The 26,034-nt window shown below is 34.8% G+C and overlaps 1 protein-coding gene across 7 annotated transcripts in view; it reads left to right on the forward strand.

Moving 5' to 3' along the window:
• The window catches only part of add1 (adducin 1 (alpha)), a 121,444-nt gene that overhangs the window by 86,898 nt on the left and 8,512 nt on the right, over positions 1 to 26,034 (forward strand). For 3 of the 7 annotated variants that reach the window (XM_039750866.1, XM_039750860.1, XM_039750861.1), the window contains exons 12-17: positions 2,372 to 2,461; positions 2,581 to 2,598; positions 9,894 to 9,980; positions 16,344 to 16,500; positions 21,727 to 22,068; positions 23,810 to 23,908. In XM_039750866.1, coding sequence (XP_039606800.1) covers positions 2,372 to 2,461; positions 2,581 to 2,598; positions 9,894 to 9,980; positions 16,344 to 16,500; positions 21,727 to 22,068; positions 23,810 to 23,908 — 793 coding nt within the window. The remainder of the gene's footprint in view (positions 1 to 2,371; positions 2,462 to 2,580; positions 2,599 to 9,893; positions 9,981 to 16,343; positions 16,501 to 21,726; positions 22,069 to 23,809; positions 23,909 to 26,034) is intronic. The other 4 variants (XM_039750862.1, XM_039750863.1, XM_039750864.1 and 1 more) reach the window with 3 other exon arrangements.

Below are 26,034 nucleotides of genomic sequence, written 5' to 3' on the forward strand. Positions count from 1 at the left end.
ATTTTGCATAGTTTTTATCAGCTTTGTGCTTAATGGTGTTCAATTTTGCAATCCTAACAGTAAACAATTTGCTCTCTGCTGCCATCCAAACTTCCACAGTTGTGATCTGCAGCTTTTTGCAATTACATACTTTATTAATTATTGTGTCTGATAATCAGTGCTATGCTAAGTGTTTCTAATTTTTTTTTAACATTTCAGTACTATTTATATCCCATAATCACAACTGACATAATCAAAGGCTGGCCTTTTTTACTTATGTTAACAGTAGACAAATAAAGCAAACTTGATTTTTGATTTTTTTTTTTTGCACTTTTTTATGGGGATTTTCATTTCAAGTAACTTTTCAATTAAGCAGTTATGTTATAGTTGGGCTGGCACCCTGCCTGGGGTTTGTTTCCTGCCTTGCGCCCTGTGTTGGCTGGGATTAGCTCCAGCAGACCCCCCTGACCCTGTAGTTAGGATATAGTGGGTTGGATGGATGGATGGATGTTATAGTTGTTTGTGAATACATGCTTACTATCATGATCTGGGTTGGGTCCATACATCCTGTCACATCATAGAGCCTCTTCAACCTGGAGCTGTCAGTAGTCGTGTACCAAGATGACTGTTGAAAATGAGGACATGTATATGCAGCAAGAGGTTGGTGCTAAAAGTGCTCAGTGTTTTTATTAAAACCAAAAGAACAAGCAGTGTTCCTTAAAAGTGCTGTGCAACAAATGATCTTCACTAAATAGTTTATAAATAATCCAGTAGAACCAAGGTGAACATAAAGGTTAAAAATCCAAATAAACGAGTAAAACAAAGTTAAAATCCAGCGACAGTTCTTCAATATAAATAAGAGCCCCAATGCATCTGTGTAAAGCCAAAGTCACCTCTGCTTACCCTGCAGAGGATCTTGCAGCAGGGGAGACACCCAACTGACAAATGTAGTCAACCCTAAATTCCTAGCCTGGGTACCTATAGCTAACCTCCATTGGGTGCTGTGCCGAGTCACAGTGCATAATGGGCTGCTCCTACTCCCCAGCATCATTCAATAGGAGTGCTCCTTCTTCAGCCCCAGGCTCCTATCACTGAGGCTCACCCCTGACTACCTGTATTGATTCCTTTCTGCATGGGATCTCCAGATCCTGCCTCTCGTTCTCCTTGCTTTCTTTATTCTTCTTTCTTTTTAACCACCATTCCTCTCTGTTCTTATTTCTTCTTTCTGTTCTCTGCCCCTTCTATCTGCTCCTTTTGTACAGCCTGATCAGGTGTAGATGTGACCCTCTGCTTACTCCAAGGTGTGAATAAGGCACCTGACTGACCTGCTTGCATTTGCATGTGATTTTGAGATCATCCAAACACTGAGGTCAGCCCCAGAGTGGCGCTGTCTTGTGCATCCTGCATCCGTCCTCACACTGCACTCTTGAGATGTGATTATTTATTTAAAAATCTGTACTATACCATGGACCATTACACTTAGCTCATTTAGATTAAACCTGTGAATTGAAAAGGCTTATTGTTGTTAAATTTATTGACTTTGCTACTAAGCCACACTGGCTTTCCAGTGCTATATTTGTGTGTTTAATTTGTTATCTGTGTTAAATGGAAAAAAATATATATAAATAAAATCTGAGAGTAATGATATTTCTGGGACAGTAACCAGGAAGCATCCTTTATTCTCAAAAAAAAATCTTGAGATATATTTGCATCAGACCATCTTATAACTACATATTTCGAAAGAAACACAGATTTATGCAACTAATTAATGGCTATAGAAAAACATTGGCTTTTCCCTTTGTAGCAAAAATATTCAGGAAGTGGTGGTATACAATTTTAATGTGCTTGAAATACGTTTTGCATGGATCAGCTAATTGAAACTGTGCATAGAATTTGCAGATTTACTTTCTTTTACAGAAGGAAGAACTGGTTTCATATTATTAAGAATTTCATAGTTAACCATTTTTTAACAAACAGCGATATGCATTTATAAGATTAAAGCAGTATGTAGTATATAAGTGGAAGGAACTGTTTTGGAAGGGAATGCCAAAAAAAGAGACACCTTAGGATGTACAACACTGAGTGGTTTTAAAAAAAAACAAAAAAAAAAACCAGATTGTGAAAGGTGAATGATGCTTCAAAGTTTTAGAAGCAGAAAATAAGAGTAATTGTGAGCAAAGTCCAGTTCAAGAGAAAATACATTATTTAGCCAATTTAATGTATAAATAGTAATTTTCAAACCCTCTTAGTACTGAAAAGAATTGTTCAAATAAATCCTGACTATTCTAACTACTTTACAAAAAATTACTTTAAATTAAAACTGTTTCATATACTAAGGGCTTCAAAACTGATGATAAATTTACCATTCTCCTTTTTATTTGTCTTTTTTTAGATACGTGAACAGAATTTGCAGGACATTAAAACTGCAGGTCCACAGTCTCAGGTGCTTACCGGATCTGTGCTTGATCGCAACTTTGCACAGGTGAATTAATTCAGTTGCTTCAGTTTTTTAACCATTAAAGAGAATATCTAAATTTCATTTTGGATTCTCTAATGCATATAGTACCTGTTGTAACTAAAATAATTATTCTTCAACTGCAGAAAAGTACAGTGTGGCAGGTAAGTGTTGAAGGTAATAACTTTGTGATTTTTTTTTTTTTTAATATATTGTTCAGAAGGAAGTAGTGCCAACCCCATCCCCACCCCAACTTCCTCATCCTGCAGTTCAACCCATTTTTTTCACTGACCAATAAGACTTAGACTTCAGTTTATATTGCTTAAGCATGGCAGAACAATGTGTGAGCTTTATCACAAACATGCATGGTGTGTTATACTTTTAAGTTTGTACTAGTCATTCTTTCAAGGGGTGTTAATGTGTTAACTAGGTAGCATTTACACAGTAGCTTCACACTTAAAGTAAATAACGGGTGTCTTTTTCCTGATCATAGTTAATATCACCGTATTTACTACAGTATTTAATGTTCTAGGACTTGACCTGAGCCTCTTGGACTGTGTTCACACTGGATTTAGTGGAATAGTTTCTTTTCCACAGCCCAGTTAAATACTCACAACTAGTACAGCTTTAATATACCTACTGAAAGAAAGTAAGACAACTAAATACCTGAAATATGGCCTGGTCTGTTTTGATTTTTTTTTTTTTGTTTAATGACTAAATTATAAAGATTACATTTTATAAAAATATGTTTATAGGGTGACTTGATTTATCTTCAACTTAAAAAAAAAAAAATAAGTATGTACTTTGTGTTTCAGTGACTATAAGAGGTGCAAAATTGCTAATATAGATTTTGTCAAGTAATTCTTATTTATTGGAAAATCAAAAATATCAGAATTGGCTAATTTGACAAAAACACAGCACAGTTCATGGCTTTAATTTTATATTTCCATGTGTAGCATGTTTCCACATTTTGTAGCTTTTACCTAAAGAAGCTAAGAAAGCAGCAATATTTGGAGCATGGGGTTGGGTTGGCTTGTACAATTTCGAAACTTTTTGTAATATTGTAGTTAGCATGTGAATTTTAATATTTTGGTTTACTCTTCCTGTTTGAGTTTTTGAAGGAGTTTCCTTCCATTCACAAAGGTCTTTGTATTCCCTTTTTTACCCGCATTCTGTGCACTTCTTTATTGTCTTTTGTCTGTTGGAATCATATATTCGTCTTTATGACACTGTACCTTTAGTCAGTTTTGGACAAAGAACCAACATTCTAATATGCTAAATATTACAATTTTTTATTTTGTTAAAATTAATAGTTTGTATCTTTTTAGTTGCTTGTTATTCTTTTCTGACTTCAAGTATGTAGATATGAGAAAAATGAGAAGATTATTCCAATGTTAAAAATTTCTTGTTTCTATTCAGACATTCTTGCATACCAATTATTTATTATGCTGATTCAGTTCTTAGTTATTTTTTGCTTTAATAAAAAGTTTATTAATATTTGGTAATGTGTTATTGAGAATTACTTCATAATTTACAGACATATTCATTTTAAAGTAACTAGCAGTCACTTTTACGAAAGCAGTCGAAAAAATCTTCCATTATTTTAGATCTTTGCCACTCAATCTTTGTGTCAGTTTTCTAATGTTGCTGGCAAGGATGTAGAATTTTAGTTTTTGTATTTTAAATAACTATCTTAATTTGTTTAATTCCTAATCCACTTTTTGATTTCTAAATAGAAAGGTCAAATCTATACTAATAAAAGGCAAAGCCCTCACTCACTCACTCACTCACTCACTCAAGAAATTCTACGCGTAATGGTCATAACTGGAAGCAGTTTTTCTCCATTTACTGTAATGGAGATGAGCTTCAACGCCGTGGGGCGGAGTTTAGTGTGACATCATCACGCCTCCCACGTAATCACGCAGTACATAGAAAACCAGGAAGACCTCAAAAAAGCGCTGAAGAAAACATGCATTATATAATTGAGAAGGCAGCGAAACAATAAGAAGCGAGCGAGTGACATATACAACCATATTCATGAGTTCTGCTACTTCGGAAACAAAGCACGATGTAAACCTACACTTTAAATTAAGTTCATAGACAGGCTGCCGCTGGCGTTTGTAATTTAGTGCCTGCCCATATAAGGCCGTCCGTCAGCGGCAATCCAATAGCAAACTGCCACTAAATATTCACGGGTGAAGGACTGTGCTTATGGAGAGGAAGATGAGATGGTCAGGGTGGTGTTTGACACAAACTCAGCGAAACTGCCAGAGAAAGTTTTAAGTGCCAGGACTAAGGTAACATTAAATACAGCCATGGACATAGCAGGAGATGGCACCAGCACAGCTGGGAACCTTCGATGCATGTACACCGAGGCTCACGTGAACTGGCGAGTGCACAGATAAAAGCAACAGTTCCAAAGAGCTGAACAAAACCGAATTACACAATTGAAAAGGCAGCAAAAAATATGAAGCGTCTGATACATATAAGCATATTCATAAATCCAACTACTGTGGAAACAAAGCACACGTTGGAAAAAGTCAATGTCCCGCTAAAGGAAGACAGTGTAAAAAAAACCCGTGCATGCAGTGTGTCAGGTCTCAGATAAAGAAGAAGACGAGCTGTTTATTGATGCAGTAAGAAACGAATCGATGAATGAAACCTGTCATCTTTACAGCGATTGACAAACACGGAATGTAACTTGAACACAACACATCCTACAAATACGAACCTGATTGAAAGAAATAATGATAATCAAATCCTTGATGACAGCAACACTCAGTAACACTCACAAAACAAATACTGTATATTGACAGTCATGTTACGTTATTTTTAAAATGTTCCCTTTTCTTTTCTAGCTTTTTAACACACTACTTCTCGCTGATACGCGCGGGTATATATATATATGTATATATATAAATCCCGATCTACATACTCGAATAATGGATACTTTATTCGCCATCAATGATTGTTTTGGTAAAGCCATACTCAGTGTATTCATTAGATGAGCGGTAAAAAGTAAGAGCGAGGGAGGATGACTTATTGAGGCATGCAGGCTGTAGTGCGTCAACTCTATCTGAATTGCGCGATCACATTTGAAAAATATATCTTTTCAAGTTCTATTTAGTCCATATGTGTCAAACTCAAGGGCAGCGGGCCACATCCGCCCGGCGTAATTATATCCGCCCGAGATCATTTTATATACTGTATTATTGTTATTAAAGCCCGGTATATGAAGCGCTGGTAACACAATAAACTACAGATCCCATAATGCAGCACTTCAGCTGCCTTGCCGAACACTTAACGCGTTAATCAAGTCTACCTTATGATGCTGCAAGTTATTGCGAAGCTAGCTCACACGATGCTGAAGAGAAAAGTTGATTCTGAAAATAGAGCCTTTAAAAACCGATGGGAGGCTGAGTATATGTTTACTGAACCCGTGTGTCTCATTTGTGGAGCTAATGTGGCTGTAATTACAGAATTTAATCTAAGATGGCACTATGAGACAAAACATCAGGGTAACCTGAATGCAATTCAGAAGATACAGAAAACAGCATATTAAATAAGAATCTGACACTTCAGAGGACGTTTTAACCCGTGCACAATCACAAAGTGATTTCAAGTGAAGCTGCTTTTATGGGAGACACAAATGCACCAGTTCACCTTGCCCCACTTTCCCTGTTGCCAAGTAATGTTAAACCAAGTCGTCACTACGGTGTTCCCAAATCGCACTTTGCTGATAAACTGAGCGCACTGCGCACTGAGTTTGCACGGCGCTTTGGTGACTTTGAAGAACAAAAAGTCCGTCTACATGCGGCTCGAACCTTGTGCATGTTTGGTAGCACATATCTGTGTGAGAAGCTCTTCTCAGTGATAAAGACTAACAAAACAGCACACAGGAGTCGCCTCACTGATGAGCACCTGCAATCCATCCTGAGAATCTCCACAACACAGAACCTCACAGCAAACAGAAACGAACCTGTGGCCAAAAAAAGATGCCAGGCGTCCAGCTCTAAAATGACATATGAGCAAAGACAACTGAATGATTTGATTTGTTATTGCTGAAAGGAACACATTTTATTTATATTTCCAGGTTTTGTTATGCAGCATGTTCATATTTGAATTTGTATAATTTTGACAGGATATATTTTTATGGAGAGCAAAATCTTTTGGGATATTTAAAATCTAAGTTTATTTTTATATAAAATTACATAAGAGTAAAGAAATTTGAATGTTTGTTCTTTTAACGTTTACTTTATTTCTAACTTGTATAATTTAGACAGGATATATTTTTATGGAGAGCAAAATATATAAGTTGTTTAAGGTTTGAGTTGATTTATTCACGAATAATATTCCTGTCTGTTTTTACCATTCCTACCAAAGATATTTCTGTCGACTAAATAAAAATTCCTTCTATTTAAAATTTAAATAGAACTTGAACAAATCGATAGTTCATAATATCCACGCAGACTTGCGTAAGAGCGGAGTCATCCGTTTTAACAAGCAGCGTATTGCACTGATCTGAAATAGCTGTGTGTGTATATATGTAGATATGTATGTATATGTATATATATGTTTATATATATATAGATATATATATATATATATGTATGTATATATGTATAGATATGTATATATATATATATATGTTTGTGTTTTTGTGTGTGTAAATATATATATATATATATATATATATATATATATATATATATATATATATATGACAACAACACTCATCACTCACAACAGTGACAAAACAATTACATTGACAATCATGTTACGTTATTTTCAAAATGTTTCCTTTTCTTTTTCATTGCTTCTTTAACACACTACTTCTCCGCTGCGAAGCGCGGGTATTTTGCTAGTATACAGTAAAAGGAACTTTGTAGAGCAGAATGATAATGGGTACAAGAAGTAAACTGAATGAATTGATACCCTAAAAATGGTTTTGGTGAAAGCCTGCAGGATTCCAAAGTTTTCTTCCATGAGTTAATAACAGTAGATATTAGTCTGCATACAGTTTATAAAGAGAAAAGTAAATAAACTAGGGAAAACACTTTTCCATGTAATGAATGTGGACATGATATGGCTATTGTTTATTATTTGTAATTAAAAAAAAAAAAAATTATTTTGTAATATGCGTACTGTACATATTTTTATTGTAAACACATGTTCATTTTTTTGTACTTTGTTTCTTCAGGACTTAATAACATACTAGGCTGACCCGCCTTTTAAGGCAACCGACTTTTAAGTTGACCACTTCTTAAGGCAATTCAATATGTAGATCAATTTGATATTTTATGCAAACTCATTAATTTGGTTATATTGCATTTGAGCGGTATTACTTTAATACTCGTAGTTTCTGTTATTTTTGTGATGAAATTTAAACTTTTTTCCTATATTGAGGTCGCCCTTTTCAACTCCCCTGATATTTACTACGCGGTGAGGCATTTGTACTCCATCAACATTAATTATTTCCAGAGACATAATTTTGTCTATTTGTCCAGCGCATCGTGCACAAAAGCAAGGGAACGATGGGAGCACCAGAACTCTGCTCACATCATGTCGCTTCGTACCGCAAGCTACAAGTAGTAAGTCTGTGATAAGCGGAATACCGCTACGCTTTCCACTCATGGGACGGAAAGACAACCCCGACCGCTTTTATATAGTAAGAAATAAGAAGAAGATCTTGCACAGTCTGGAGTAGAAAATCATCTTTTACCTGAAAAAAACGAAACTACAAATCCCATTGTGCATTGCAAAATGGATGGGGTGTGTGTGAAACTCCACGCCTGCGTAGCACTCACGGGACGGAAGGACAATCCCGACCGCTTTTATATAGAAGGAAAAGGAAATTAAAAAATGTATTTCTGTACATTTTTGTCAATCACACAGGTTCTACAGGAATGTTCTTAATAAATATATAATAGATTTTAATAATATACGCCAAAAAAATCAGATTTATAAAACCTATCATGCACACATTTCTGCTCATTTTACCTTTATGCATCTCAGTTTTCTTGTAAGTGTCCACCCCATGAAACTTAGACACACAATTGATCATCCAGGCGTCTTCACACATGTTCAATGAACTTAGAAGAACTGTGGATTGTAGCACCTTTCCTTTACATTCTGAGGTTTGATAGAATATCACTGCTTACAGTTAACAAACACAACTTTATTCTTTCTAGGTGCCCATATTGCATTGGAATTCAGTAAATTGCTCTCATTATGTCAGTAAATTCACACACTACTAATTTATTAATGTACCGTACAGTATATGCAGATATTCTAAAATCTGAAAATATTAGCTTATGGGTACTCAAACTGTACTGGTTTAAAAAAAGGATAATTTAAATCTAGAAAGGTCTGTTGTAGCTGCTTTGTTTGGACCAGTCTCTTTTTTTTTTTTTTTTATTGTTTCCCAATATAATATTTTGGAAAAGATGTGGATTTTTTCTTTTTTGGAAATGTACTTTGTTCTATATTTTCTTTGTTAATTTAATATTTATTACCTGTGCTACCCTAAAAAGGTTGAAATTTAAGTACAGTAATGAATAGCGACCTCAGCATTTACATTTGTAGTGAACTTTGTAATACATTTGTCTCTGTTATATGCCATCTGGTATGGGATCCATACAAACAGTATTAATGTTTTTGATGCACTCTGTATTGAAATGACAAATGCGATGAATTTTACAAAAATGTATGGGATATGCCATCTTTTGGAAAAAGAGGACAGTGACAGCATCCTGATGACAATTGTAAATTGTCTCTCTTTTCTGGCATTTGTTGAACATGTTTCAATCTGAAATGACCTTGACTGTAATGCATAATAAATACATGTCCTTTAGTTGTTGTCATAGGGCTGTTCATTTTATTGTCGTGCTATGATTGAGTTATAGATAAAGTTTTTAAAAACAAGACATACCACTATGTTTCTTTACTGCAAAATTTGGTTAATTGATGTGCTACTATTTTCAAGGTGTACATCCAGTGTGAACACACCTTCAGGCCAAATATATATTTTAAGACCAGAATTTTAATTCCTGAAATCCTTGTTGCATTCAAAAATGCTAAGTGTATTTTTTGGAAAAGCGTTCGGTGTATGCAGGGCATAGTAGGGTACAAACTTAGAAACTCTTAAGGTCTTTAACTAATATACCATTATTTTTGTGTTTATGAATACTTTTTCTTAAAATGGTCACCACTTTTTTGTCTTTTTGATAAATAATTTTAATAAAAAATTTAATATTAAATCTCTCTTAAATAAAGCACTCCTGGAAGTTTGACTAGTAGTTTAATTTGTGTTCCATGCCCATTTGTGCATGTCAGTGTGACATTATTCCCCAATTAACTTCAACTTTTTTTTGCATGATGGCAAAATCGTTCCAGTTCTTAATTGTTGATGTTAAAGTTAGGGCCTAGTTTGCTCTCTTTACTCAATTTACTGTTACAGGATGCTCCTCTCTCAGACTGTTCGGAAACTATTGATGGGCTCGATCTCACAGAGCAGACCTATAGTCCTGCTAAGTCTATTAGAAAGGTACTTACACTGTCGTTAAGATAATTTTGCATTTTTTTTCTTAAAGACTTCACTGGTTGATCTTATTTCCTGTTTAAAAATAAAAAAAATCACACCGAATAATTTTGTGCATTAGGCATTTTATTAAACTTCAAAAACAAGTTAATTTTTTAAAAAATTTATTTTAAGCCATTTGGGGAAAAACATTTAAGACAAGTACAGTACAACATATACCTTTACACATGTTTATCATTTACCTGATATTGTTATGGAATCTGAATTTCTTTGTATATAGTTTTAATCTTAATCGTCTACAATAGTATTTGCAGTTAATTATAAATATTGTATTAAATGCATTGTTGTTGTTGTTCCTTACAAGTAATGGCTATTTCAGCATACTTTGTCTCCTATAAATTGTCTTGGCAGCATATTAGTACGTGATGTCTTGAACTGATTTAGAAATTCTTGTAATGAAATAAAGCCTTTTTTTGCTAGGAAACTACACCGGGTATAAAAAAAAAAAAAAAAACTTTCTTGTTTCCATAAGTTAGAAATAGAGAGCCAGTTGCCAAATACTGCGTACATGTTTAAAAGACTTTTGTTCATCTGAGGAGGGAGCACACAGTGTTTTGCAGAAATCAGGAATCTGCTGGAATTCTGTTGCAGTGGTTTGTGCAACTGAGTTAGTTCTACAGGATCATTACTTGTACCACAAGAGTGGTCTGTTCAAAGATGGAGAGGGCAACATGCTGGTATGAGAGTAAAAGCAAGACAAAAAGGATTTAGAATTGGTCTGCCGTCCATGGTAATGGGTAATGTTTGATCACTTTCAAATAAGATGGATGAACTATCTGCTTTCAAAGCAGGTCATGGTGTGTACAGACACAGTAGAATTTTGTGTTTGAAGGAGAGCTTGGTTAAACCTAAAATACCTTAAGTATTTTAATACTGGGCGAATTTCATCTTAATCGAGCAGTCGGAGACCCAATGCGTTGTGGGAAAAAAGACAGGAGAGGGACTGGTTATCTATATGAATGAGGAATGTTGCTAAAGGGAGCATATTAAAAGTTAAAGCTATAGTTTGTAATTCATTGAAATTCTGACTGTCAGAATTCATCTGTGTTACTTGTCCAGGGAGATGATTTACATTATTCTTGTATTCCTTGCTCTGTAAATGGGGACTCGGCAACAGAAATAATTTGCTCAGTCACTAACACTTTAATGATGTCTCAGCCATACACTGCAGGTTTAATATGTGCGACTTCAAACACGCGACTTTGAAAGAAACTGACAAATTTCCATCAGTCATGTTCCACTCAAGGCAATAAGCTAGACCTGCTTTAATCAAATGTTAAAGGTGCCTTTAAGTGTAAACTCCTGGCACTTTTGGGAAAATCTGACAACGTCCTGATTCATCTTATTCCCAGCTATAGGTCTCTTATTAGATGGCACCATCCTTCTACCAGCATAGTGAGGAATCTTTCATAATTTCTACAGCTCTGTTATGGCTACTGCGATTTTTCTATGCTTTGGTGTGCTGGGCCAGTAACATCACTTCAATAGAGGCCTACCAAATTAGCATACTAATTAAAAGGGCAGTTTCAGTTATGGGACACTGTACCCCCCAACCGCACCCTAATAGCTGAGGAGTGCATTAAAACAAAACTCGGTGTCATTATAAGAATGCTGCATATTTTCTCTTTGATACAGTAACATGGAGTACTTTCAGCCAACACATTACCCAGCAGCACTGTGTCAAGAAATGCTACTGGGGATCCCTTATACCAGGGGTGCCCACACTTTTTCGGCTTGCGAGCTACTTTTAAAATTACCAGGTCAAAATGATCTACCTACATTAAAAATGATATATGCGGAGTATCAGAGGTGGGTAGTAACGATTTACATATAGATTGACAGATCAGACAAACGCACTTCGATTGTGACATTGTGAGAGAAAAAAATCCTCTTCCAATTCCACATCCAAACCATATCCGACAATTTTTTTTAAATCCCTTCTTTAGTCGATATAAATTGGAAGGCTAACTAGATCACTTAGATAGCCGGAGTTTTGTAGTAGCTCGCATATTTGATCGTGCATGCAGGAAAACCAGTGTGTTAGAAGAAAAGAGACCTCAGACTGGCCGCCCTCTATGTCAATTAAGTGGCAAATGCCATAGGGAGGATATATGATAGACTAACATTCAAAAAAAAAAAAAAAAAAAATTTTTTTTTGAATGCATTGCCATCTACCTGCACTACCTTTACGATCGCGATCGATGTATTGGGCACCCCTGACTTATACTAACGGCAACACACCTGCATAATGCCTCACTGGTTTTTTATTTCTTTTCCTTTTTATTCATTTGTATGTGTGATAAGACCACAGTGTATGTCTGTACATTTAGCTATCTAGTGAACATCTGTAAAAATCCAAATTCCCTTTGGGCACAAATAAAGTCTATCTATCCATTTAAGTAGTAAGCAAATGGCTTTATAGACTGTCTATTTGTTTACTTGTTAATGTCACTGTTTTTTGAAGCTGGTTCTCTGGAGTCATAATTGTATGTAGAATTCTAATTGCAGTTCTTCTCCCACACTACTGTTGGATGGTTTTAGAAGATAGGCCTTGTAAAGCATATCCTTTGTAAAGCATAAGTGCATGGCAATGTAGACATCTGTAATCTGTTGCTTGTACTTTTAAATCTTACAAATAAAGGTGGATGTATGTTTATGTTTCTGTATATCGACAATTCCCAATGGACCTTTTTGGAAAGTCAAAAGATTTGCCTGACCCAGCATTGTTTAATAGTACAGAAGACATGCATATGTCCGCATGCTTCTTTGCTATTTACATCCAGGCACAGCATTCATTTGGATAGTTCAGCTTGACCTGAAAGTAATGCAAACATAATGTTCACAAATCCTTTTAGAGACAGACTGTTCAAAATGTCCAAATTGTGCTGACTTCTCCAAGCTTTAGGCATTGGTTAATTAATCACTTATTATATGTAGCCACTCTGGTGCATTTCAGATTTTTTTCAGGAGGATAAAGGTGCCCGAAGTCTGTCCAGAGAATACTTGCCTTTTTAAAATGTATTCACATTTTTTCTATATGTTTGAGGAACTGCTTGTTTCATGCATTTGAATTATAATGTATATTCAATTATATATTGGAAACACAAAACCATTTGTTAAGCAAAATATAAATTACTCAATGCTTAAGCATTACACTATTTTAATACATTATATTAGTTTTGGATAATTGTTTGTGTTTCTCTGCATGTTTATATCAAACTCTGCTCCACACACCAGGAGTTCTGTACTTCATACTTAATTACTAGCCAGTGTTACTAGGTGAGACATTCCAAAATCTTCAATCAGAAGTGCTCAAATTAGTAGATCAATGATGTAGCCTTATGAGATCGGATTCTTATAAACTAAAGAGAGTGATTTAATGCCAATATCTTTTTTTTCTTGTAAAGACTAAGTTATGCACAAACTATTCCTTCTTTGTGAACTTTATTCTTTTCACACAAGCCTCTCTGTTCACACAGTGGGTTTGATTTCTTACAAACCTTACACAAAAATACCAACTATAATGTTTGTAGTGTCCACAGTTCATGAAATGCGTTTCATTCATTCCTTGCACATGTTTTTCACAGTGCTTAACCAACGTAATCGTTTCTGCTGCACTTCAGTTCTGGTGGTGTAACGACTCCCACTGATAAAGCTGGAATAGTCTAGAGTAATTCCAAGTTTGCTTTATTTTTAAAGACTTCTTTTGGTAGTTATTTGCCTATTTTTAATTTATTTTGAAATTATTTTTTTCTTTCCTGTTCTGGAGATAATGGCATTTGCAGATAAAAGCTTTAGGTCACATGTGGTTAGCTGTTTGTTAAAAAGAACACTTTAACAAATATTGTATAAGCTGATTATTTATGTAGTATTAATAATAAAATTATTACATATGACCTTTCTTAGTGCATTTTTTGGATTTTACAGTAGTGATTTCATAAACATGTTTGTGCCGCTAATATGTACATTATTCCTCTTTACTATCCAAAAAAAAAAGCAAAAAACACTCTGTGGGTATTCCACGCATGTCAATAGTGTACTGTTTTTTTTTTTTTTTTTTTATATATATACACCACTGGTACATGTGTTTGAAAACTTCTTTTTCATGGCTTTATTTGTCAAATGTTTAATATCGCAAATTCTGTTTCATGGTAGAAAATCATACGGCACATTTTATAATAAACTAGGATTGTAATGGAGGCTATATGTCATTTAGGTGACATCATCAGATTATTACACAAGATAACATATGCATATACAGTGGTGTGAAAAACTATTTGCCCCCTTCCTGATTTCTTATTCTTTTGCATGTTTGTCACACAAAATGTTTCTGATCATCAAACACATTTAACCATTAATCAAATATAACACAAGTAAACACAAAATGCAGTTTTTAAATGATGGTTTTTATTATTTAGGGAGAAAAAAAATCCAAACCTACATGACCCTGTGTGAAAAAGTAATTGCCCCTGAACCTAATAACTGGTTGGGTCACCCTTAGCAGCAATAACTGCAATCAAGCGTTTGCGATAACTTGCAGTGAGTCTTTTACAGCGCTCTGGAGGAATTTTGGCCCACTCAACTTTGCAGAATTGTTGTAATTCAGCTTTATTTGAGGGTTTTCTAGCATGAACCGCCTTTTTAAGGTCATGCCATAGCATCTCAATTGGATTCAGGTCAGGACTTTGACTAGGCCACTCCAAAGTCTTCATTTTGTTTTTCTTCAGCCATTCAGAGGTGGTTTTGCTGGTGTGTTTTGGGTCCATTGTCCTGTTGCAGCACCCAAGATCGCTTCAGCTTGAGTTGAGGAACAGATGGCCGGACATTCTCCTTCAGGATTTTTTGGTAGACAGTAGAATTCATGGTTCCATCTATCACAGCAAGCCTTCCAGATCCTGAAGCAGCAAAACAACCCCAGACCATCACACTACCACCACCATATTTTACTGTTGGTATGATGTTCTTTTTCTGAAATGCTGTGTTCCTTTTACGCCAGATGTAACGGGACATTTGTCTTCCAAAAAGTTCAACTGTTGTCTCATCAGTCCACAAGGTATTTTCCCAAAAGTCTTGGCAATCATTGAGATGTTTCTTAGAAAAATTGAGACGAGTCCTAATGTTGTTTTTGCTTAACCGTGGTTTGCGTCTTGGAAATCTGCCATGCAGGCCGTTTTTGCCCAGTCTCTTTCTTATGGTGGAGTCGTGAACACTGACCTTAATTGAGGCAAGTGAGGCCTGCAGTTCTTTAGACGTTGTCCTGGGGTTTTTTGTGACCTCTCGGATGAGTCGTCTCTGCGCTCTTGGGGTAATTTTGGTCGGCCGGCCACTCCTGGGAAGGTTCACCACTGTTTCATGTTTTTGCCATTTGTGGATAATGGCTCTCACTGTGGTTCGCTGGAGTCCCAAAGCTTTAGAAATGGCTTTATAACCTTTACCAGACTGATAGATCTCAATTACTTCTGTTCTCATTTGTTCCTGAATTTCTTTGGATCTTGGCATGATGTCTAGCTTTTGAGGTGCTTTTGGTCTACTTCTCTGTGTCAGGCAGCTTCTATTTAAGTGATTTCTTGATTGAAACAGGTGTGGCAGTAATCAGGCCTGGGGGTGGCTACGGAAATTGAACTCAGGTGTGATACACCACAGTTAGGTTATTTTTAACAAGGGGGCAATTACTTTTTCACACAGGGCCATGTTGGTTTGGATTTTTTCTCCCTAAATAATAAAACCATCATTTAAAAACTGCATTTTGTGTTTACTTGTGTTATATTTGACTAATGGTTAAATGTGTTTGATGATCAGAAACATTTTGTGTGACAAACATGCAAAAGAATAAGAAATCAGGAAGGGGGCAAATAGTTTTTCACACCACTGTAATTAACTCTGCAGCACTGAATACATTTCAGCTTTGTTATAGTAGTTCATTAACAGCCATATTAGCTATGTACATTATTAAATCTACTTTTAAATGTTTTATTGAACTTTAGAGACCTATAATTATATCTTTAAATGTCATCTTTGGTCATTGGTTCATTAAATACTCTTTAAGGTACTGAAATTTCCCAAAAGCTTGATAATTGTTATATTTTGTAGCAATGGTTTATTCTTCTTACTAGTGATCTTGTACATTTTCCTTTGTTGCTGATTTAAATTGATTTAAATCATAAAACCTAAAAGGGAAAAAAATAAAATTCATTGTTGTGAATCAGTATGTTGTTAGCAAAAAGTTTAGTGTGTTTTTTAATAAACAATAGTATATAGTTTTTATGTGTAAAACATAAGTGCTAAAGATGTGTACTTTGTATATTTTAGGGAGAGTTAGTAACTGCTTCTAAAGCCATCATTGAAAAGGAGTACCAGCCTAAAGTCATTGTAAGCACTACCGGGCCAAACCCATTCAGCAAATTAACTGACCAGGAACTAGAAGAATATCGTAAAGAAGTAGAACGCAAACAGAAGGGAGAAGAAGGTAAATCTTGATCGCAGTATCTGATGGAACAACTTTATGTTGCAGTTTTACAGTCAGATTTTTTTCTTAATTTGTAAGAGCAATTTAAAATAGATGTTTGAAACATCTTACCAGTAGCTTATTATGAGAAAACTGAATTCTGCAGATGTATGTATTTCATATGGTGGGGTACAATTTTATTACCACTACTGTTTACTTTCTTTTCTGTATTTTTATGTCTAAAACCAGACAATAGCAGTAGAATGTATTATAATAGTTTCAAATTATTTAAGGTTTTTATTAGTTGTAATTTTTTAATTGAACAAATGTATTTTTTTTAATTGATTGTCTAGTCTTTTTTCTATATTAGTTTCTAATGTTTATGACAATGAAAGTTACATATCCAAGTTTAATAAAAGGGCACTACCTGTATATTTTTTTCCACTGTTTACCTCATTCGTATCAAGTAAGCAGAAGATGCTAAGAAGCTGTTGTCATTACATATTTTATTACAAAACTATATCCGTAATCTATTTGTTTTTTAATTGATATGCTATAATGTAAAGTTGCATGCTGAAACTGAGTCTCCAATTTAAGATAATAGATTATATTATTTTTATGGTTAATTTGCATCTGTAGTATTTTAATGATGCAGTTTTATTTTTATATCTTAATTTGATTAGTTGAAATATTACTGTTTCATTAAACTTTAATGGAAAAACCAAAGGATATCCTGCTTACAGTTGTGGATACGGTTTTATCCCACAGAGTCGGGTACATTTTTCCAAACAGGTTGTGGTCACAAAGCCAATACAGGTGTACACTTGACAATTCATGTTTATACAGTGATTACTTCTGTCAAGTTGGAAAACTGTAGATATATAGGATATTGCAGAGTGTATTTCAGTCAGGTCTTTCACTGATTATTTCTCAACTTGAATAGCGGAAGAGCGAGATTTGTTTTAAACATTTTTTTCCAGGCAGTTTTATTCATATCATAGACAAAAGAGCATTTCTTCTTCACATAAATAACTCTGCTGCAAACATCAAAGAATGTTTTGAACTACATTTTTGGACTATATGCAGCATTCAGTAAATTGAAAGTACTTGAATTCATTTTTTGTAAATTTTTTTCTAGTGTTTCATAATTGTGCCAGATCTGTTTGAAATTGTTTTAATGAGTTATGTGTGACACTCCTACACATGCATATGCAGTCAGACAGCTTGATGGAAATTGCTAAATCAAATTGTTGCGTAAAATGTGTACATTTGTAAAATTTAAGAAAAAAAGTTCTATTTTGCTTCACTGATTTATACAGTACCATGGTGTTTAAAAAAAATAAATAAAACAATACCAGAGATCTTTTTTAGTAAATTTGAAAATTTTTTGAAAAAATGTTTTCACTTTGTCATTATGAACCATTGAGTCCAGATTGATGAGCAAAAATGTCAATTTTATCCTTGTAAAATGAAATATTCTTCACAATAAAGTATGCAGAAAGTAGAGGAGTCTGAATACTTTGAGTCCACCGTATTTTACAGTATTTTTAGAAGAATTTAAAACTAAGCACTTTTTATTAACAAAATAAAGTGCTCCAGGTATAAACAGTAAGCACGTGAAGTTAATATTGTTCAACTTGTAATGTGGCTCTGTTTGTAACTGCTTATTTTGAGAGTTCTGTTATTATAACTGCTTTCAAAGATTTTTTTTTTTTTTAACTATTTTTGTACTGTTTCTCACACTTGGCTGTATTCATTCAGTACTATATTAATCACAGATTTTAGAATGATTCCATTTTAAAGACAAGTTTGATATTTTTCAGTCTTCACAGTCATGGTCTATATGTATTTGCCACATAAAATTGTGTTCTAAAGTGTTTTTTGTAAATTTTTCAAAGTATTTTGTCTGTTCTCGTATTTTACAATGGAGCTAATGCATACATGAGTCCATAGGTAAATACACAGGTAATTTCATAATACAGTACTTACATTTTTATAGCCAAAAATGTTTTCAGGTATTGGTCTGTGTCTTGAAATTGCAAACATACTTCAAAACAGTGTATCTATGTAATTTTAAGAAGGAGAAAAGGAAAATACTAACCATTGTTGTGACATTCAACCATTTTAAAAGGAGGTTGTGCACTTTCCTCTGCCAATTGTCGTCTTCGTCGTCGTCTGCAGCATCTTTTGGTGCATTCACCTTGAAAAGTCATCTCCAAGCGCTGCTATTGACACTGCATGTTGATGTGCTGATGTGAATTGCTGTTTCTGTTCTGTGGACATTTAGGCAATAATAAATGAAAAGGCACACTTTTGATTGTTTGTTTATATTCTTTCACTATAAAGAAGCTTAATTCATTATTTTTGTGCCTGCTTCCACCAAGCAGTGACATGCCCACCTGGCTTACTCCACTTACCCAGGGTCAGTATGCCTCTCCCCGTATGCTGCTCTTTCCACAGGTTGCTAATTGGTGGCTATGCATCATCAGCACAATCTCAGTTGGCATTTTTTTTTACCAAACATGCTATCTGTATTAGTAATCTATCATGTGAGGTACAGCTAATAGATCATCCAAACTAGGTGTGTCTGTTTACAAGCTCTGCAAGTGCTATGTCTGCAGTCTTTGCGTTCACCTTCGCCCCCTAACCCTCGGTGCCACCTCTGCTCATGGAACACCTTTTATACCCTGCTCTTGCAGGTAGCGCAGAAGTTTTGCCTATTCTTCCCATGTATTCACACAGACTGACTGTTATTTGTAGAAATCTCACTACAGTGCCACTCAGTGTGAATCTCACTCTGTAGGCTATGTAAAATAACATCACAGAATGTAATGGGCGAAAAGTAATATTCGTTTAGGAAAAAAAAAAAAATCACATTATGTGAGTGTGCTTGTTGTGTTATTACATACCATGGTAGAACATATCTGTTGAAAAAACTGAATTGAAGAGGCAAAAGTAGGATGATAGGCAGAATATAGCTTGAAGCTAGGAGCTTGTCGAGTTGTTATAACTTCTACCCACGATGGAGGCTGTGAGCAGACAAGCAAAAAAGGAAATGTATTTTTACCTCAAAAAACAGTTCCAATAATCCATGATAAAATAATTATTTCTAGTTTCCTTTTGGTATCACAAGGATGGCTCATAAACATAAAAGGCATATTTTCAGAAATCGAAACCTTTGCTGCTTTGGAAATTTTTGGTGCTGTTTCATTCACCTGTGGACCCTGTGAATCCTATAGTTCCATTTGAGCTGCACGAACAGACAGATCAAGTTGATTTTGAAATTTACAAAAAGTGCTTCACATCAGAACACATTTTTATGTGGTAAATTTTTGTATACCACAATTGTCAAGAAATAACTTTGACTTGAACGATACCAAACGTATCCTTTAACTGTGTGAATGACAGTCATTAATAAAATGGAAAGGGGTGTGTGAGTTCCAGTATGTCTTTGTCTTGATACTTGAGTTCTTAATTTTATAACCTTAAAATATATTATATGATTATTTGTAGTACTTCCTTTAAGATAAAGGCTTACATTTACCCATTACTAGACCTTTGTGTGTTTTTTTTTTTTTTTTTGATGTTTCAATATGTGATTGTTTAAAGATGTATCTATTCTATTAAAAGGCATCATTAAAAATGTACTGCTCTTTTAACTAATCTTTAAAAACTTTCTTTACATTTCATTTGATAAAGCTGAAATATATATTGAAAATGTTTAGAATGTTAGCTGAATTCTGAATATACACTAATTTACAGTCTAAGCATTTTAACCTTTTAAGTGGAATTTTAAGTTTTGAAATAAGATTGCTGCACTAGCTACAGTTGTATAATGTACACAAGAATAGGGCTGCCCTAGTTACATAGATTTTATGCACAGTATTACACTCACGGAGCAAATTATTAGGAACACTATGCTAATACTGAGTAGGGCTTCCTTATTTTTCAAAATGACATTGATTCCACAAGATATTGAACACATGCCTTTGAGATTCGGGTCCATGTTGATCATGATTACATCACACAATTTCAGCAGATTTGTCAGCTGCACATTCATGCAGTAAATATCCCATTCTACCACATCCTAACTATTGGATTTGGGCCAGTCAACTGTTAAGTCCGCTGAAGAATGCTAAACTCATTGTCATGCTCATGAAACCAATTTGAAATGACTTTTGGTTTGTGTCATGGTGCATTATTAGGGGGGAAGTAGTCATTAGAAGCAGGAATAATTGTGACCATGAAGGCATACACATGTTCAGAAGCAAAGTGTTCCAAGACTACATTCCCCACACTGTTACACCGATACTATCCTGGACTTTTGACAAAAGGCAGGTTAGGTGCATGGATTCACTCTGTTGATGCCAAATTCTGATCTTGCCATCTGTGTGCCTCAGCAGAAATCAAGATTTATCAGATCAGCATACTTTTTTTTCATTCATCAGCTGCCTAGTTTTGGTGTTCCTGTGCCCATTGCAGCCTCAGCTTTTTGTTCTTAGCTGACAGTAGTGGAACCCAACATGGTCTTCTGCTGTCATAGTCCATCTGCCTCAAGGTTTTGCACTCCTGAGAAGCTTTTCTGCTCACCACAGTAACAGAATTGATATCTGGGTTACGATAGTCTTTCTGTCAACTTGAACCAGTTTGGCCATTCTCTTCTGACGTCTGTCTTCAACAAGAAGTATTCATCCAGAGAACTGATGCACACTGGATATTTTTTGTTTTTCACACTATTCTTAGTAACCTCTAGAGATTGTGTATGAACATACCAGGAGATCAACAGAAGCAAATACTCAGTCAAGCCTGTCTGGCACAAAAAATAATGCCACAGTCAAAAGCACCAGTATCACATTTTTCCCCATTTTGGTGTGTGATGACCTGTATTTGCATGATATTATGCATTGCACTACTGCCATGTGATTGGATGTTTACATAATTGAATGGATAAGCAGGTGTCCTTAATAATTTGCACCGTGAGCACATTTTATTATGCAGTAAGTTTATTTCTTGCATTGATCTTAGACAATTATTAAAATGACTTTCAAATATTTTTAGCATGCAGTCAGTGGTACATGTGCTAAATATTGTATGTATTAAATTAGAAAGATGTATCAAAAGTACATTTGAACAAGCCTGATTTTAGTAATATTACTAATCAATGTAAGGGACCAACATTAGTTGTATATTGTCATGTTACCATGTGATATATGCATATATCCTCTCCATTTCATGTTGCTACACAAGGTGAAGCAATGGAACTGACCCACTGTGATACACCCCTCTCGGTACTCATGAAGACAGAGAACAGGGTTGATTCTCATTGTGTTAGCCCAAAGGAATCACAGCCTTTGAATTGTACAAATAAACTAGAAGACATGTGTAAAGAAAAAGAAGCTGAGCATCTCTTCATCACTGAACATGTGGACATGCTGCATTCTGAAAATGTTATGAAAGAAAACATTGAGCCAAACAATTTGAATTTAGAAAATTCTGATGTGGAGGAAGTGGACTCGCCACACAAGGAATTTCATACAGCAGTCATCAAAGCCTTGAGTTCAAACTCTGACCTATTAAAAGATAACTCAGGTACTATAAAGCTGATTTAATTCTAAGAGAGAAAAATCTGTATGCTACTCACATCCTACAAATCTTGTGCAAGATCTTTAACATTGTTGGCTGAATCTGGATATTCATTGGGGCTTGGTTGTATACATCGGGACTTTATTTTCTCTTTAACTGGTGATTTAGACATTTGATGCTTGGCAGCAAAGAAACATTTATTAGGTTGATTTTGGAATGATAAAAAATCAATTGCTGCAGCTATGTTTTAACAATACCACTTATAACAGCCTGTAATTTTGGTGATGGTATTTTTTTCTGTCTTCCTCCTCTATATTTGTAATCTGAAAGATCTTCACTAAAATTTGATTGTTGTATTATTGTGTGGATTGTTCATATATGATCTTTTTTTTCTTTAGTGCATGTATTTAATACTTACATTATCAAAACACTTTTGTCTATATGTATTAGCTGTGGTTTACACTCCGCTCCATTTAGATTTCATGTACATTTTTCAATATTATATTTGACATTAGAAAAACATTTACTCAGTATGTATTCAGCTAATTGGTTGCTGTCCTAAATTTAGCTAATTAGTTGATTATAAATCATTTAATATAAAATCCAGCACATTAGTTAGGACATATCTAGATCAAAGTCATGTTCAATGTTTGTGTTTCACAGTTAATGTAGAGTTACTTGTATACGTTGTCACCATTTTATGTTAAATTAGATGTATAGTTAATAGTGTGTAGTCAGTTTAATAGAAACTGGCACTGGCAGACCATCTTTTTAATATGAAAAGTCAAATATCTGCACGTCACGGCATTCTAAATCAAAATATTGAAAGTGAACCATATTTAAAAACCTTGCATTGCTCTCCTTATCTTGACAACCTTGGCAGTACAGAGCTGTATTAAGATGATTCTTTTTAGTACCACTTTCTAATCTTTCATTCATCACACTGCTAGGAATCGTGTTTATACATCTAGTCCAAAAGCTAACTTAAATTTGTTGTTTAACTGAAGGAAACTGAGGCACCTTTTTACATTTAAAGTATGTTGCTACTGTATATTAAAGCGGCCCTTTTTATCTTTTATAATTAAGTTTGCTCTTTTCCTAAACAGCTTTTTATGATAGTCAGTATTAATTTGCAAAGTAGTAAAATAAAATGAGTGATTTTAACTTTATATTGAAGGTAATTGTAAGAGGAGGAGGAGTTTGGGAGCATGCGCTGATTAATATATGTTAATAAATTCTTAGCTTACCTTTGAAATATTTATTAATGTCGTTTTTAGAAAAAAAAACCCTGTTCAAATCATTAATATCCAAAACGCAGAGCTGTAAACAGACTTCTTAAAGTTATGCAATCATGTGTATTTTGTATATAACAGTCCTGAAGAACTATGCTTAATATTTGTTAAGCATTCTTAACCCCTCTATCTACACAGCTTCCATCTGTTTGAGGATGAGGTTGTGTTTCACTATTTATCAGTTCACAATTTACCGCTGACTACAAAATATAAGCTGCCCTTTCAATGAAGGCCTCGTGTTCTTGCATGACTAATATATAATATTTTGATGTTTTTTGGGGTTTAAAAGTTGTTGTTTTTCTGTAATGAAAGCTTGGTTTATTATTTTTATTTTTGGTTAAACAATACATATTTGTACACATTTATTAACACTCTTTAGTTTATTCTTAACAGTATCTATAAGATGTTCATATTTAGTTTTTCGCCTTTGCAATGTTTCTTTACTTTTTGTTTAGACTCATCCCAGCCAGAGCCTGAAGATGCAATAGATCTGAGGCCTACTGTTCGCACCCCCACCCGCACACCTCCCAGCACTCCTATAAAACCGGAAGAAGGTAAATTCTTTCTAATTTTAATATTCAGATGTAGCATGGAATAAATGTATTTTATAATACAGTATGTGGAGGAATGTGTTTGATATTAGCTGCCTGTTGCTTGAAAGTGTTTGTTTTTCATTATTATCAGGCAATTTTAGATGAAGAGGTGTGCATTTAGTCATAGAAAAATTAGAGTAGCCCAATACAGTAAAATTCTTATAGTAAGGCATTCTGGGATTCAACAACAACAGTAATAACATTTATTTATATAACACAATTTCCTACAAATGGTGTAGCTCAAAGTGTTTTACAAGATGAAGAAAGAAAAGTTCCTAAAGAATTAAAATAAGATTCGACAATATTAAATAACAAAGAAAAAGTAAGGTCCGATGGCCAGTAGGACAAAAAAAAAAAAAAAAAAAATCTCCAGAGGGTAGAGAAAAAGACCAAATCTGCAGGGGTTCCTAGGGCATAAGACCGCCCAGATCCCACTTGGCATTCATCCATACAAAATGATATATTATCTGTCTGGTCAGAGACGTGTAGTTTCACTTTATGAAATGGTACAGCAGGCTCTTGCCAAGTGATAGTAACAACAATCAAGTGTTAAAGAAAGAAAGTCAAGTAATAAGCTGTATGCTTGGCATTATTTGATATAAAGATTCTGTAAAAAAAAAAATGCTGGCAAATGTCTAAATGGGCATTCGGCCATTGGCTTGAAAAGCAAATGATGATTTGGTAAATATCTTAACAGTTAGGAATATTTTGTACCAGAAAATAAGTACCCAGTCATGGCTACAGAATGTTAGTCATCATAGTTACTCTAGTCGAGCCAATTTAAAGCAACTGCAGAGATGTCTTCTGAAACGAGGACAGTTTTTATATCAATACAAACATTGAATTATTGTCACTAATGAGGTTTGTTTTTAAGATACACTATCATGTAGTCCCAAAATTCTGTCTGTTGAACTTGGCTGGAGTCCTGATGGTGCTGTACTATAAGAATTTTACTGTAATCTCTTCAGCAATATACAGTTGAAGTCAAGCTCACATACACTTAGGGAGAATTCTTTAAAACTTGCTTTATAACCCCTCCACGGATTTTATAATAACAAGCTATAAATTTGGCATATTGTTTAAGACTTCTGTTTTGTGCAGAGCAAAAGGAAATCTTTCTGTGAACATTGTTGGAAAAAATTAAATTTTTATTGAGTGTATCAGTGGGTCACATGTTTACATACAGTTTGTTAAAATTTCTTAGCATTACCATTAAATTGATTAACTTGAGCCAGAAGTTTTGGGTAGCCTTCCACAAGCTTCTTGCAAAAAGTTGTTGGAATTTTGGCCCATCTCTGCAGACAAGATAACTGGGACATGTTCATAGGGCTTCTTGCTCGCACACTTTTTTTTGGTTCTGCCCACAAATTTTCAGTTGGATTGAGGTCAAGGCTTTAAGATGGTCACTCAGATACTTTGACCTTATTGTCCATTTTGCCACAACCTTGAAGGTATGCTTGTGGTCATAGTCCATTTGGAAGACCTATGTGCAACTGAGCTTCAACTTCCTTGCCGAGTTCTTGAGATGTTGCTGCAGTATATCTACATAATTTTCCTTAATGATGCCATCTATTTTGTGAAGTGCACCAATCCCTCCTGTAGCAAAGTACCCCCACAACATTATGCTCCTACCCCCATACTTGAGGTTGGAATGGTGTTCTTTGGCTTGCAAGCCTCAGCCTTTTTCCTCCAAACAGAATGATGGTCATTATGGCCAAACAGTTCAATCTTGAATTCATCAGACCAGAGGACATTTCCCCAGAAGGTAAGATCTTTGTCACCATGTGCTATAGCAAACACGCAGTCTTGCTTTTTCTATGGCAATTTTAGAGCAGTAGCTTCTTCCTTGCTGAACAGCCTCTCAGGTTATGTTGACAAAGGACTCGTTTTACTATGGATGTAGATACTTGTCTATCTATTTCCTCTAGCATCTTCACAAGGTCCTTTGCTGCTGTTCTGGGATTGATTTGCACTTTTCGTACTAAAGTACATTTTTCTATAGGAGACAGAATGCATCTCCCCCCTAATAGGTATGATGGCTGTGTTGTTCCTTGCTGTTTTTATGCTTTTGTATTATTGCTTGAACA

This window comes from Polypterus senegalus, chromosome 4, assembly GCF_016835505.1.
Source record: "Polypterus senegalus isolate Bchr_013 chromosome 4, ASM1683550v1, whole genome shotgun sequence".
NCBI lineage: Eukaryota > Metazoa > Chordata > Cladistia > Polypteriformes > Polypteridae > Polypterus > Polypterus senegalus.